This window comes from Vespa mandarinia, chromosome 14 (genome assembly GCF_050613455.1).
Source record: "Vespa mandarinia isolate Hongniang chromosome 14, ASM5061345v1, whole genome shotgun sequence".
In the NCBI taxonomy this organism is placed as follows: Eukaryota; Metazoa; Arthropoda; class Insecta; order Hymenoptera; family Vespidae; genus Vespa; species Vespa mandarinia.
This window is the reverse complement of record NC_140823.1, coordinates 219,388-236,753: the sequence shown is the minus strand read 5'-3', so window position 1 is coordinate 236,753 and position 17,366 is coordinate 219,388. Positions and strand designations below refer to the sequence as shown.

General features: G+C 30.4%; 1 protein-coding gene across 1 annotated transcript; it reads right to left on the bottom strand.

Moving 5' to 3' along the window:
- Positions 1 to 4,146: 4,146 nt before the first annotated feature.
- On the bottom strand, positions 4,147 to 12,974 carry LOC118450784 (fatty acid synthase-like). Its single transcript, XM_085661229.1, is given in 22 exon segments — positions 4,147 to 4,257; positions 4,326 to 4,580; positions 4,648 to 4,902; positions 4,992 to 5,099; positions 5,101 to 5,460; positions 5,571 to 6,401; positions 6,483 to 6,980; positions 6,982 to 7,177; positions 7,249 to 7,490; positions 7,573 to 8,594; positions 8,666 to 8,769; positions 8,852 to 9,152; positions 9,227 to 9,538; positions 9,627 to 10,125; positions 10,212 to 10,529; positions 10,610 to 10,770; positions 10,856 to 11,063; positions 11,186 to 11,479; positions 11,548 to 11,966; positions 12,063 to 12,294; positions 12,394 to 12,644; positions 12,732 to 12,974. Coding segments are annotated over 21 exon segments (6,882 nt in total). The 5' UTR covers positions 12,550 to 12,644; positions 12,732 to 12,974.
- Positions 12,975 to 17,366: the final 4,392 nt, after the last annotated feature.

Here is a 17,366-nt window from a genome sequence, read left to right as displayed (position 1 = left end):
TATTTTAATGAGCATTGGCCAGATAATTCTATGGCCAAAATATGGAATTACGTGTCCAATCGTTTATATCAAGCGATCTGAGTTTCTACAAAATTACAAATTTTTGAAAATTTATAGTTTCTTTTAGAATTTGTAAACTAGAAAGAAAGAGATTCTATAAATAATGAATAGTATATTAGCAGCGTCCAGATTCGTAATTCATGATTTCTAGATGTTCGAGGCCGACAAGATTCCGGTGTATTTTTTTTATCGTATTGATGTAAAAAAAAGTAATGAAATAATTTACTCTTTTTTCTATATTTTATAATTTAGTAAGGTGTTAGTATCCAATTTTTCATATTTATTTCCTCCAGATTCTGACGTGAATTTCGCGGTGATCTGTGCTAGATAGGGCATGGCAGCAGTATTATTTTGTTCGATGGCAAATGCATATAAAATATAATTTGTCGAATATTTTTTTAATATTAAAATTAGTGAATATATATATATATATATATATATGTATATATATATATATATATACATATATGTGTATATATATATAATATATATATATATATATATATATATATATATGTATATATATAGATATATATATATATGTATATATATATATATATATATATATATATATGTATATATATAGATATATATATATATGTATATATATATATATATATATATATATATATATATATATATATTATACATTATTTTCAATAAAGATTAGAACATGATTTCATTTCCACATCATCTACGGGACTTTTCTTCCGCTGTTGCTTTGTTAGTGTTTCTTCTATAGTAGTTCACTTCTTATTATTACGACTACTATGATTATTATTATAATAATAATATGTAGTGTAATAATATAGTTACAAAAACAGCAGAAAGAAGAAGAAAGAGAAAATATACTTATATTGTATAAATCTTGGTACATATGATGACGTTAATTTATGATAACAAAGAAAGGAAAAATATATCATTTTACGCGGTGATTTGACGCGCGTATTCTCAACAAATCGAGTCCTTGATAATTTCGATGCAGGACCATCAATCTAATACAAACAACATACGAAGAAATATACGAAACGTTTTTTCGTTCCCTATGTTTCTCTTTATCTTATTAACTTATGATCGTTATGCATTTGTTTCCACACAGTTTCTTACTCACGATCAGTCTAAGCTAATTGTTTTTACTTAAATATATGATATGAGTATGATGGTTGTCCAGTGCATAAATCTTTTGTTACAAAAAAAATATTAAATCGGGATTACAATGGACGCTAAATACGACGCTGTAGTGCAATATGTTAAACTGCTCTATCACCTAATTTTATTATTCTAAATTCTTTTGTATGAAGTCCTCTCAAAGGAAAAATATATCAAGTGTAGTTGGAGATAAGTAAAGGATGCCAGGTTTATTTAATAACGATAATTAAAATGCCAGATAGATATTATCTGTAAGGTAAGTAGTCGGAAGAATTGAGTGGTAAAACAAATTTTTCGGTAAAATCAGTACCAAAATTTATTATAACTTACATTAGAATGATTCTCCTTCTCATCATTACAACTATTCTATAAAATAAATATGCATAACTTTTCGATATCTAAACTAATAAACATGTGTTACTTCGCAAGCAGAATAAATATATATGTGTTAATTTTCGGTACCTAAATTAATAGATATTCACGAATAAGTACTGATAACTTGTTTGCGACTAAGATGCATTCGATATGTGATAAAAATCTCGTTATACAATCGATTAACGAATAAATGATTTTATAGGTACCTTTCTGTAATCTTACTATATTTTATAACCAATTCGCAACTTAGATTACTTAAGAAGTAATCAATTTGCAATTAATCTAAGTCAGAGATTCTGTAGAAATACCTGATCTGTGATAGTCTCGTGTTCCTTTTCCGGAGCTTATTCCTGAGAAAAGATTTACAGTGTTATTTTGTAGACATAGGTTACTCTTTGCTATTGCGGACAACTTTCGGTGCGGGTTCTCAAAGGGAAGTAAGATTGCTTAATGAATTGTTTGGTCGATTGACCATGACTAAAACGATGCGGGTCTCGATATTATTGAGCCGATGAATCCAAAAGGTTTATAAGGAACACGATCCTCGCCGTCTTTCTTTTACTAACATTTAACGAAAGCAGTAGGTTCTGTTTACATTAACCGATCGCTCGGACCCGCAATGAATCTTTCTAATCGATAGGATAAACACTCTTTTATTTTAATATTTAACGCAATTCACTAGTTTGTCACTATCTCCACGTTAATAATCTCTGTATCTTGGATGTACGTCAACGGAAACAATTAAGGACTTTCAACTTAAAAACCATCAATACATTTCATAGTCTAGGACTATTTATAAATAATCATCGCTTCGAACATTAGGAAGAGTTTTGTAGAAATATTTGAAACAATAACAATGTTAAACGAAACAATTTTTATTTTACACTTCGAATCATAAAATGTTATATATGATCTGATATAATGCGAGTAATTGCTATATAATGCGTTATTTCATTGAGTCAGTTATTTTGTTTATTATCAAGCGGTTGGGAAGGGGCATACATTTTTGAATGAATAATACAACAAATTCAAATCGTCAGCTGGATTCAAATCATTCGTTCCGTTCTATTAATCTCAAAATTATCTAAAAAGTAATCTCAAAATTATTATAAAAATCGCGAACTTTTAAAATGGAGAGTTGCCGTCTTTTCATCTAAATCTGTATAATATTCTTCAGATAAACTTCACTCATATAAGCTTCATATAAACTTCAAATATATTTAGAATTGGCGATAGATAGAAATGGTCATGTGCAATTTGTCAAAAACAATATTGATAAATTAATAACCAGATATAGTTTAAGAATGGTCAAATTGATGATCCAATATTATTTTTTTGTAGCAAATATATTTTGTAATATATTATTTATTATTTATTATTATTGTAGAAATAATCAAATACAAGTCTTCATTTGATAAAATTTATATATTTCGAACAATACTAATCGATATGTGAGTAACCATTTATATTCTTCTACGGTGTTTTCTGAAACAACAGAGAAAATATTATATTGTAACGATTATTACTAGAACATTAAAGAATACTGTCATAAATTCATTGGAAAAGATAGACGAGAAGATTGACTGATTCAAATGAAATAAAAATTATTTGCCGAAAATTTTCTTGCGTTAGGAAAGTGAAACTAAAAAATTGTTTAGGACTAATCATGGTATTGATAATATTGTAAATAGCCTAAATAGAAGTAAATAAAGCAAAAATTATTGTTAATTAAAGGGAAATTATACATTTTCTTAAAACAAGGAAAAATAAATAAATAGTTAATATTGTTTCTCCACAAAAATGTTTATAATTAATTTTTCACGTATCAAAATAAACTAAAAAATGATGTCGTTATTTCATTTTTCTGCTTCATTTAATATTTTTGTAAAATGTACGATTAACTACAAACGTGGAGATAACCATAGTTACCCTAGATAGTGTTATTTCCAGATGGTGTCATTTTTTATATTATTATTTTTAATGTTATCATTACTGTCGCAAAAACAATTTGTAATATTAACAGGATAATGCTTTAGGAACAGCTTTTAGTTTCGCATTACTTTTGAAAAATCAGTTTTATTCGTTTTTTACGTATTTCTGCTTTAATTTATAATTATATCGTTTAATATAAATTCCCTTGTTTTCATAATAACATCTCATAATATGAAATGTATTTATAATAAATGTTGTATGTTTGTATGTTGTATTTATAATAATTGTTGTATGCTTATGATAGTAATAATACTAATATTCAAATAATAATATTCAAATAAATATTATAAAATATTTATTTAGAATACAAGGAAATCTTTAATAAACGCTATAATTATAAATAAAAGTAAAAATACATAAATAACGAATGAAATCAAGTTTATAGTAATAATAATGTGAAATTACACAATGTTTGTGTCGCAATATCATGCTAGTGGATTAATTATTAAGTAAAAATAAAAAGTAAATAATAAGTAAAAAGTGTTGACGAAGCTAATTTTTATCACTACTGCGACTGAAACTAAACGCTATGCAAATATATATATATTACTTTATTACATTTAATTCTTATTAATCCTGCTGAAGCGGTTCACGATTAATCACCGTTGCAATTTCATTGTTTTCTAATATCGTGGAATGATTGCCATCAATAACATATACTTCTACTTTGCCGCCAGTTATCTGAAAATAACAGTATTTTATAATAGATTAATGTTATATTTATGAAGTATAAAAATTTTTAAACTTACTTCCTGTAATCCATAATCATACGAGATATGTCGTACAGACGATAACATCGGTTTGAACAATGTGATTGGAGTTCTTATATATGGTATTGGTTCTGGATTATATTTCATGGATGCTTGCAATCTCACATAAAATGAAAGTAGAGCGTTTTTTATATCTCATTCCAAATATAATTGCTTGTGTTCGGGAGCCAATACATTAACGAATGCATTTACTTTCTCATCCCACATTTTGGATTTTTCTAATTCAAGTACGAGCTAGAAAGTAACATTTCGAAATTCGTTTGACAATAGCGAGAAATAGGAAAAGAGAAAAATAACGAACCTGTTCACTATTAACAAATGTAAGTGTCTGCGCTATAAAAACAAAAAGTTTGTTTCGTAGTTCTTCCTCCGAGGACGATTGAAACTGTTGATCTACAAGTTTTTTCAATAGTTGAGGAGCACCGTCTATCAAAATTAGCTGGCCTTTAAATCCTTTGGCTTCTAATTGTCGTGTGAGTTCAATTGTTACAAGCGATCCGAATGAGTACCCCACTAAGGTAAAATCTTTTCGATCTTTAAGTTTCTCTAATATATTCTGTAATATGTAAAATTACATATCATTTTAATACAACAGATTGAATAATATTTAATTTAATCAAATATATCTTTAATAAAAAAGTATACCGGTAGAAATGAAAGGGCCATTTCTTCTATAGTTTCTAATTCATAATTAGGCCCAAGTTGGAAACAAGTCGCTGGCGACTTAATTTTCGAGTCTAATGTTTTGTGTTTTGAAAATGATACGATAGCCTTCAATACCTGGAATGAAGAATATCTCGCTTCGACCTTCCTCTGGGTTAGTTTTAAGGGAGATAATTAGTTCGGAGGAAAGTTCTTCGCCGAACAATTGCATCAATATCTTTGTACCAAATAATGTTTTGTCGGTAGCAATTTGAATACGGTTACTAACTTCTGTTCGCTTATTATCTATTTCCATAAGTTTGGCAACGTTTAAGCTGCGAATATCTTCTGCGTTGAGATATATTTCATACTCGCGCTCTAAAGTGTGTTTTATTTCTACACCCATCATAGAATCCATTCCAAGTTCAGCCAAGCAAATTTGTTGATTGACGCTCTTTAAGTCTTTAATACCTATAATCAAAAATTCTTTATTTAAATAAGATAAAGAAAAAAAGCTAGCGAAAATAAAATAAAATTATTAAATTTAGCAATAACCATAATTCGGATAAACCGAAACTTATACATAATTTTTAAGACAGCATTTACGACATTGTCCTCACGATCGCCATCTAATTGTTTTTCAGCGACTATCATACTAGCAACTATAGGTTTATCCTGTAGCAAAAATCGATTCATTTCTTCTAAACATGATGTTATTTTTTGCTGTAGAGTACTGCCAATAACAAGTTCTTTATCATTATCCTGCATATCCGCGACAAGACCGACGTCTCCAATCGCTCCCCATTGAATAGCTAATCCAGGCAAACCTTCTTCTACCCTTTTTTCGCATATTCTTTCCATAATGGAATTAGCCATACCATAATTCGTTTGGCCAGCATTTCCTCTTTCGCACGAGACGGAAGAGAAGACTACGAAATGCCGAAGATCTGAACAAAGCGTTCTAGTAAATTCGTCCAAGCGTTTCGTTGCCCAGACCTTTCCCTTGAAACATTCTTCAAAAGTTTTCATCGTTTGGTTACAACAAATACAATCTTTCAAAGACACCGCGAGGTTAAATATACCATCGATGGGACCTTGATCTATTGCTGATTTTACTACAAGCTCGCAGTCTTCTCGTTTAGCCGCATCGAGACCGACCAGGATCTTAATATTCACGCCGTATGATTCCCATCTCTTGATTCTCATTTGTTGATAACCATTCTTTAAGCCGTTTCGTGAAGTAATGATAATATTTTTAGCATTTCGAAGAACCAACCAATCGATTAATTCTAAACCAAAGCTACCCAAGCCGCCAAAAATTATATAACTTTTGTTCGGGAGACATCTATAATAAGGTTCAGCCAAAATCGGTGTATTCAGTTGTTCATTTTCTTCGCGTATCTTTATTAGTACCTACGAAATTCAAGATGGATTTCGAGTTATAATTTAAGATACTACAAATAATTGAATATTAAAACAACGATCACAACTTACTTTTCCAATATGTTTACATGCAGCCGTGAATCTAAAAGCTTTCTCTATTTGATCTCTGCCGAAGATGCTTCTTACAATAGGTTTGATTGCATTTTCTTTAAGGAGTTTGTTTACTCTTGAACTTATTTCATTTCTGATTCCGTCCTTGGTAACTATAATTTGATCTAACATTACAGCATGAAAACTGATCTCCTTCAAAAAGACATCGATGTCTAACGGATTATCTGCGGCTAAGTAAAACTTTCCATTTTCTAAAAATCTCCTTTCATGAGCTAAACAACGCAGAGATGCTAGAAGTTTTTCTTCTGATAAAGAATTTAGAACTATATCTACACCTCTACCGTCGGTTTCTTGCAAAATCATTTGTTCGAAGCTAGTATCTCGAGAATTTCCAATATGATTATCATAGATATTGGGAAATGTTTCTTTAATGAATTTATGTTTTTCTGATGTACTAACTGTAGTGAATACTTCACAGCCTTCATGAAGAGCTAAGGTAAACACCAGTTTGGCCAACACCACCAGCACCAGAGTGGATAAGTTTTCTATCACCCTTTTTCATTTCTCCGTTAATATAAAGTGCAGCAATACATGTGGAATATACGCATGGTACTGTCGCTGCATCTTCCAAATCCCAACTTTCAGGCTCGGTCCAAGAAAAAATGTCGTCCATTTGGCAAAGATTTGATAAGCATCTGAAAAAATGTTGTTCATTTCATTTTCTGTTATTTTCTATATGCGATCTCATGATTTTTAATTAGCTCACTTGTTTTGATTAAGTCCCATAATACGTCGACCATCAATAGTGATTCCGCTATATTCTAATCCAAGTACGCAGTCAACATATCTTCTTTCCTGTTGAAATTTATCTAATCCTATTTTACCTGTTGCCAACATTACGTCTTTAAAGTTTAACGATGCATAATGGATGCGAACAAGATCTGCCTTTTGATAGTCCTTCGTAATTGGTCCTTCGAGCCAACATAATGAACTTAAATCTCCGCGTGACTGTTAAAAAGTGTTATTGCACAAATTTTATTGTATTATTTCATGATATTCGATGAAAATTTGATGAAATGTCCTTACATACCAACTGATTAACGAAGGCATGATGCATAAGCTTTGGTTCACAGGATGGAAGTAGCTGATGCCTATATGATCCCCATACGTTTCCTGGTCGTAAAACATTGATGAAAAGATCGATTTCGAATTGTTACGAATAAAGGAGCAATTCTAAAGAAAATTTCGGGGCTGTAAGATCCTGGCCTAAAACAGCTCGAAAGATTTTGCCTCCAGATTCTTTCTGTAAGCAATTAATGAATCCTAACAGACCAGATTCAAAGTTTCCTTCCTCAACAAGTATCACTCTCATGTTATCTTCTTGTGTTTCATTGGCAAGCACATTTTCTACTTCATTCAAACAGTTAAATTCATTGCTCCTAACATTAATACATAGAATATTTTTCGAAATTTTCTTGATCTTCTTTAACAATATCCACGATTCCTCGAAAGCACGTTTCTCCAAAACTATACCTAATCGAAATTCATTTAGAATAGAATAGTCCAATGGTATATTTTCCTTTACGCACGATAAAAGGAAAGCCCCATCTTTTGTAGATTTTAAAAGTTATTTTAAACTTTCCTTTTTTTCATTGGTTAATAAACAACATGCAACTGTTAATATCGCTACATCATCTGTTCGTAATTTTGTTGATTTTGAAATTTCAACATATTTAAGAATGTCTTCTTCGCTAAATTTCTTTGGTGGTGCAAATAAATTAATGCTTGCTTGAATCGAAGGTAAATTGGCGAGAATGTCTCTGAACAATGGAGAAACAAGTTTTTCCGCAGATATATTGTCATTATCCTCAACGAGTTCTATTGTTTTCACTTTCTTCATTGGTATATTCTCAAGAGTAATATGCATACATAACGTTAATATTTCGCGTAATGACATTTCCCTTCTGTCACGATAAGCAATGAATTTATGTTCTTCGATAATTGGATCACTGACAGGTTTCTTCCGAACAATCTCACTGGCCCTAATATTATGAATTTCCACACCCTCTGTTACAATCACATCAATATCCTCAAATAATTGTACAGGTACATCTGAAATAATATTATTGAATATAAAGGAATTTGCTATATAGATTCACTTTGAATTAAAAGTAAGTATTTACATTTTTCATTGGTTGTCAAACTTTGCAGATATCGTTGATGAGCTTTAGTATCTATTATCAATTTTCGAATTCCAGTCGGTACGAATAAACCTCGGGTATCTAAAGAGTATTTTAAAGAGTATTTTAAAGAGTATTTTAAAGAGTATTGTAAAGAATATTTTAAAGAGTATTTTAAAGAGTATTGTAAAGAGTATTTTCATCTGCAATATGTTAACCAGGAATGCTACCCAATTTTTTTTCCACTCGATATGTCCTTTTTTTCCTGAAACTGAGGCACTGTTTAAACTTCGAAAGAGGCCGCTATATTGGTAACCACGTAGTTTCAGCTCTTTATAGATATCTTTCTCATCTAATTCTTCCTTCTCATTGCCAATATTTGATTTGATCAGATCAAGGGGTATTTTCTCTTGTAACAAGTTCGTTGCAACGCGAATCACTCCAGTAACAATAGCAAGACCTCCTTCGGCCACTTCGAAATTACCACTGCCTGTTCATTCAAAGAACGACATATGTTAACATCTGTAAAACAATATGTAGGTACTAGTTGTGGAGAGTGGGTACCTTTTTGAATCATGACTATCATTTCAATTTTGCCTTTTTTCGGTATGGTGGTAGCTCGATTAAACTTTATATTTTCAATGACAACAGATAATTCCGTGTACACTTGTCCTATCATCATGCCGAAAGTTTGCCAAACCAAACATAAATATCCTGTCGCTGGAAACAAATTTCTGCCATCGACCACGTGACCAATAACGTACTGAAATTCTTCATAATCGATCGATATTTCAAATATTCGTTCACCAAAATCAATTCTCTCTTGTCTATTGTAATCTGTCACAAACCAGTCGTCTGAATGTTTTCATCAAAACACATAATAACGTTGAATTTTTATATTACATTCAGAAGAAATAATTATTAGCCTTTTTCGTTTTCTATATCCTCGTAATTTTTATTTAATAAGGGGGTTTCATTGGAGTACCTCGATTGACCGGATATTCTACGTGTGGATATAATTTAATAAGATCAAGCTTTATACTGCTGTTATAAATCTTCCCTAATGCTTGCAGAAAAATGATCACGTTATCTTTATCATTTAGATGAATTAATGCAATATTCCTGACGGTTGGTTGCAATGATTTTCTTAAAGTCGCTTGTAGTAGATTTTGCGGTCCAATTTCAATCGTGACAACATTGTTCGGAATCAGAGCTAATGATTCTGCAAAAAGTAAAGGTTTCAACAGGTTATTGGTGTGATACTCAGTTGACAAGAGTTTTGCGGCTGATGTCGACCACGCGTTTCGTGGCACCGATGTACTGAGCCATTTTTCACTACTTCCCTTCGCTACTGGTATTACTTTTTTTAAATATACAAAAAGTTTCGATCCAACTGCTGCGATATATCGGCTATGGTAAGGTATATTATTGCACGCTACCTCTTCCACGATAACTTCAGTTGCCTTCCAAATACAAACACATTCAAAAAAATCAATTTAATAGTAGGGAATATTTTTATTGGTAAGATCCTGATTATCTTCAAACGAACCTGTAATTTTTTAACGAATTTCTTCACAGAATCGGTCGGTCCGCTAACAGTTGTACTTTTAGTTCCATTGTGACATGCGATGTCGATATCAACAGGACAGCAATTTTTCAGATCTTCATAGGAAAGCCCTACCGTTGCCATAGAACCATGAGATATTTCTGTTTCCATCAAGGCAATTGCTCGCGAATATGCTGCTAATATCATTTCCTCTGCTGTAAAACATCCATCTGCGTAGGCACAACCAAGTTCACCAACGGAATGTCCGATGATGTAATCTGGCACTACACCTACGGAAGTTAGAAGATCTACCAAGCCGATCTGTAAAGATTTTTTCCTTTTGTTAGAACTTATCGAACGTATGCACTTCTCCCAAATAAATAAATAATTGTCGATATTACCTGAACTGCAGCAATTCCGACGATCGAATGCAAGATATTGTCGAACATGCTATTATCTTTTTCAGTTAAAATTTTATAAATATTCAATTTATACTGTTTTAATATAGCGTCGCATTTCTCTATAGCTTTAGCAAATATAGGGAATCTCATTAGACTTTGACCTGTAAATTACAAATTCTACGTTCCAGTACATTTGGTTATTATTTTTATATTTACGATGAAATAATAGAACAAAAATTTCCGTACCCCTTCTACACTAGTGCGATCCCATTCCAGAAGAAACAACCAATATTGGTTTTTTTATACCGGAATAATTTTCAATGTCTCTCAATTTTTCGTCAGACAATTTAGAACTAGTTATCGTGTATGCTCGACATAAATGACTTGATGTTTCTTTGAGATGAATGTCATGAAGGAGACGAATAAATTCGACATCTATCGGTCGATTACCGATCTGCGTAATAGGATGTTGAAATTGTATTGATCTATTTTATTCTAGAATAATCAAGTATAATATCTTTTCTAATAATATAACTAGTATAATATGTTTTCTATTTAATAGAACGTTTCACCTACATCATTTAATATGGTTACAACTGCTTCTTCGGTACGTCCAGAAACAGTTACGAGTCTTGGCAAATCGTCATCTGGCAATCCTTTATTGACCTTTGTTTTTTGATTTGATTTAAGTAAGACGTGAGCATTAGCACCACCAAAGCCGAAAGTGTTAATGCCTATGTATTCCCCATCAAGTGGAGACGTTTCGGTAACAGCCACGATTCTCCCTTCTGTAAAAGCTTTCACGTCTTTGCGTAGTCGATTAAGATTGATATTTGGTGGTATTAGGCCTGATTCCATCGATATTATCGCCTGTAATATATCAAAGAAACGAAGCTGGACGAATAATTGTTTCGTCTTATACTTCAAAATATGTTTACCTTAGCAATGGAGCACATTCCACTGGCTGGTTCGGTATGACCCAAATTTGATTTGATGGAACCGACTTTAAGAGGATTGTTTCTGTTTTTTGTGAAAATCTGATCTATAGCATTTATTTCTTCAGGATCACCAACTTTAGTTCCTGTACCATGAGCTTCGATGTAATTTATACATGCTGTTGGTACACCGCATTCATCGTAGAATTCTTTGAAAAGAGTACTCTGAATTTGGCTAGAAGGAAAAGTTATTCCCTGTTCCTTATAACCATCGCAATTTGTTTTCGCATGGATAACTGTTGCTTAAATTCTTTTAGCATTTTTTCCTTTTTGCAGAAATGCAACAACTACGGCTTCGCTGCGCACGTAACCATCTGCATCTTCGTCGAAACACTTACAACGACCATCCTCAGACAATATTCCTGTTAGAGAGGTACAAGATAGAATAATTGTTTAATTCTCTCATGATAATTCGAAAGAAAAGGAAAAATGCTTCAAGAAAATATCATATTCAATACCTAAACGTTTAAATAGCAAAGTTAGTAATGGATGAAGGCAAAGATTTGATCCAGCGACGATCGCGTAATCGCATTGTCCGTTATTTATATTTCTATATGCGTGTTCCATCGCAAATAGACTTGAGCTGCACGCGGAATCGATGCTATATGTTGGTTCATTGACACCCAACCAATGCGAAATTCTGTTGGCCATAAAAGCTTTGCTACAGCTTATGATACCAAAGCCATTTACCTACAATTGAAAAGACGTATTATACGGCTTATTCGACCATATAAGTAGTTGTATATAAATAATCTATCTATAGACTGATCGTTTGATCGATTCCCCTACCTGGAGTTTGTCGTAGAACCAAGCTTTCTCGGTGTCGGAGAAGCATGAACCTAAAAATACACCTGTCCTCATTTCACGAAGATCTTTTGGATAAATTCCAGCATCTACAATAGCTTCATAAGTATGTTCGAATAATATTCTGCCCATAGGATCCATAGTATGTGCTTCTTTAAAATCGACGTCAAAAAATAATGCATCGAATTTCTCAATATTGATAATTTTCCCCGTTCGTCGTGGAATATCTGAATGCTCTTATAAAAGATAAAGATAGAAAAGTATTAACATTGTTTAATGCTTACGTTGTTAAATAAAATAGATTATATACGTATAATCGATACCTGTATTTATTCCGTTATCTGTGATACAATCTTTGCGATTAAAAATATTATCTTTCAATTCATACAAATTGTTGGGTTTTGGAAATCAACCAGCGATTCCGGAAATAACAACTTCTTCGCCTGGTTCTGGATCGGCATATTTGAATAATTTGTACGATTCCTCTTGCTCCTTAAACTCATTCATGACGTTATGATATTTTACATTCGTTTGTCTGAAATAGAAATTGGACACGAACTGAAATTGTTAACGATGAATTCTTCTTTTCAATAATGCTATCCCTCTCCATGAAATTCGTTATTTCACGTCAGGTATTATAAGTTCTTGTATCCTTCCGTTCGATTTATTCAAATGAAGATATATTTTTAATTGACTCTAATGAACTACCTTTTTATTTTTTTATTCTGATTAAAAAGTTGATAATGGATATTCTTAAACTTATATCTCCCAGATTGTGTATATTATTTTTCTAGAAAGCTGTGTTAATATAAACAAATTCACGACGATCAGATGTATTGAAATAATAAATTATTAATATTAATAATTAATTATATATTTAAATAATATATTATTTATTAATAATATATCTGGTATATACAGTTAAAGTTATTATTGAAGTAATAGCAGCTTCCATTAAAATATAAAATTAAATACTTCTTCTTAACGTATAGTATGAAAATTGTATTTTATACACAAATATTTATTTATGCAATATATATGTAAAGAAAGTATTCTTTCTTAACTTAGATTTGCCGCACTTCTCATATCCCGCTCTTCGATTGACTTTTGTTATTTACAAGTCGAGCCGTTAAGATTTTGAAGAAAAACGGGCATTAAAAAATAGGACCTATGCACAAGAAATTACAAAGAATTTTTATAAAGATAATATAGAAAATAAAATTTAAATAGTTAGAATAATAAACGTAAATTGTCGTTTCTTTGTTCACAGGTAAGACTGTAAATAGCAAATAATTATAAATTAACAAAGAAGTATACCTTTGTTCACAGAGAAACATATTTTCGTTTATCACCTCATCTAATAAATTTGAGATATTATATATATATATATATATATATATATATATATAAATATATATATATGTATATATATATATATATGTATATATATATATATATATATATATATATATATATAAATATATATATAGATATTATATTTATATATATGTATATGTATATATATATATACACACACACACATTCAGATGCACAAAATATGTTTATATCTATGCGTACGCACATAAAAGTATATCTTTATCTCAATGTCTTTATCTTTCATACGTAATACTTAACAAAAGAGTACAAACATATATTACACTTTGTTTACCTTGTTTATTCCTTTAATAAATTTTGTTAAAACATTTAGCGAGCCTTATAAAACCGTGTTTTGTAATATATACTTTTAAATACATACGAAATAAAATAGGTAAAGACGAATCAGTATTATCTAACGAGTTTTCTCTAATACAAAAATTTTACCTTCTCCGTGTTACTTTTTTGTTACGTAAAATTTAACATGTTTTATAACGATATCGAGAACAAAAGTAAAAATAATAAGTGAACCCAAAAGGCGACTTATTTCGATACCAGAATAGTAATTAATATATGATGATAATATAATTTAAAGAAATATTTTGTATGCTATCTAACCTTGAGATATATGCATAATGAAAAAAAAATAATATGGAGTAGCAAACAAACGAGCGACGCATAATTTGAGACTATTTATCACCTTCTGTTCAAAGCGTGTGTAAATTGATCAACAAGTATTGACAAAATATGAAGTATGAATCAAGGTATTTAGTCATGTCACTATCGTTTCTGTGTATAAGCTGGTTTTGTCAATTCCTTTTCACGCGTATGTAACAACGCGTGTAATTAGTAGTAGACTGCGAACGTACACTTTTCAATCTCTCATATGTATATCTTTGGTTGATGGTAGCGTGTCTTGCAGAGATCTGTGCTAAATACGAAGTCGGTACGCATTTGGTTTACGATAAATGCATAGAAAAAAAAATAAATATAATTGATACATAAAAGAATTAGTATATAAATTTGCGACAAAAATAAGAATTTGTTGAATATTTTCTTAAAAATTATTAGTGAATACTTATATATTATATTAATTATAATAAACGCATAACAATCGTAAGGTAAGAGAAGGAAAAACTATATCGTTCGAAAACAGAAGAATCATTTCGTACATTTTTTCGAATGTTGTTTGTATTAGACGGTCCGTCATGATTTGTTGGGAATTCGCGTTTCAAATCATTACATGAAATGATACAATGTTCCATCTTTTATCATAAATTACCGTCATCATATATGTCATGATGTATACAATATAAGTATATTCTTCTGTTTTTTTCTTCTTTTTACTGTTTTTGTAACTATATTATTACATTACATATTATTATCATAGAAATAATAGTAATAATAGCAATAATATGAAATGAACTATCACAGAGGAAACGATATCATAATAGCGCTAGGATGAATATCTCATAGATGATGTGGAAACAAACTCATTTTTTGATCTTTATTAAAAATAATATATAATATATATATACTAATTATTAATTTTGAAAAAATAATCGATAACTTTATGTAGTTTATATGCATTTGTCATCCAACAAAATTATATTGCTGCTATGTTTTATCCAGCATAGATCACCGCGAAATTGACGTCAGCCATCAGTGGAAAAAATAAATATAAAACATTGAATAATAACACCTTGATAAATTATCAAATAAGGAAAAAAGAGTAAATAAGTTCATTATTTTGTTTTACACCGATATAATAAAAAAAAACCATCGCTATCATGTTAACCTCAAACACAAAAAATTCCTAAACTACGTATCTGGATGCATGCTAATATACAATACATTACTAATAGAATATCTTTCTTTTTAGTTTACAAAATTTAAAAGACACTGCAAATTTTTCCAAAATTTAATAATATTTTAGAAACTCATATGCATTGACGTAAACGATTGATTACTTATTTCCTTATTTTTGCCATAGAATCATTTGGCCAAAGCTCATTAAAATAATTATCGTAGCTACTTCGTGTTTCTCCGCGCATGCAGCTCATTTTTTGTCTTTGGAAATGCTCAAGAAGTCAGAACATCAGCTATTTACTCACAAAACCAAGCAAACAATCGCTACTTTACGGGAAGTGTCAAAGTACTACCTTATTTCTTCGCGAAAAACGTCAACATTTAAATCATCTATGAGAAAGAAGTAATTCTCGACCAACATAAATAAATAAGATCTGATATTAAAGAAGAAAGTGTAACATACGGCGTTGTTTCGGCGAAGTTTTTAAAAAAATTTTTATTTGTACATAAACTATCCTCAAGAAAATATCATTTTTTAACACGATTTTCTGATTGGGTAATGGAGAGAGAGAGGGAGGGAGACAGAGAGAGAGATTGTGATGCGAGCGATAGCGATTAAAATGAATCTATATAACGAGAAGTGAGATGAATATAAAATAAGCCATGTGAAAACAGAAATTTGAAAGCTCGTAAGTAAGTAGTCAAAATCATAAAAATATTTAGTTCAAATTATTCCCCAATATGTAATTTTATGTGTAATAAAAATGTTTAATAACTTCAATCCATGCTTTTTGATTTCTCAAGAAATATTGCAGAATAAACTAATCGAATGCAAATATATGCCACCGCATCGTATTTATTAGATAAGCAGTTTTTCAGACATTCGGAAATTAAAATTTAAATGCGTTATGTATCGAATGAAATATTACGATAAGTTTGTTCGTTCATATTTTTACGCAGATTTACCCGACCTATTTTGAATATGTTGCTATTCAGACGACCTAAGTTCATGGTAAACCTATAAATACTAAAAGTTCAATAGGCCACTAATTTCCTATCGTTAACAGAACTGGAATATATTACTATATTATCATGTAAAGAGGAAATGTATTGATACGTCAAACGCCGTTAGTATTAAAAAACTAACAACCTTAGTACGTTCGATACCACATCGCGGAAAAGAAATTCTCTCCATTGCGCATTACATTTTTTTCGAAATTTTGCAAAATATACTACAGATTTGTATTAATTTATGCAGAAATAAAGTAAAGAATGCCTTCATATATCTGTGACGTTGGACTTTTAATGAAAATCTAATAACTCATGTTATCATTGGAGACATCTCGAAAGCAGACATTTTACAAAATGTAAGAAGACTCATTCTCATTATTCTAACAATAGTAAAATAACTTGCGCATATCTTTGCTATATTTTTTGAGATTTATATTACTTTTTTTGGTAATTGCATTAATTTTCTACAGTACTAAGTTTTATACATTTTATAAAATTTATTCTTAAGTACATTTCTTTTTATCTCCAAAACAATGATCATATTCACCATGTCTTTTTCAATTGGAGATAAAAATATTCGAGATTAAGATCAAATGTTGAACGGTGGCAGTCAATTATTAACTGAGAAAATTCGTCGGAAATATAAAAGAACGATAAATTTGTAAAAATCTAAAGGTATACGTTTACTTCTTGGATACAGATAGAAAGTAAATATATTTATAAAGAATTGAAAACATCAATATTTCTCTTACTTATTGCGCAAA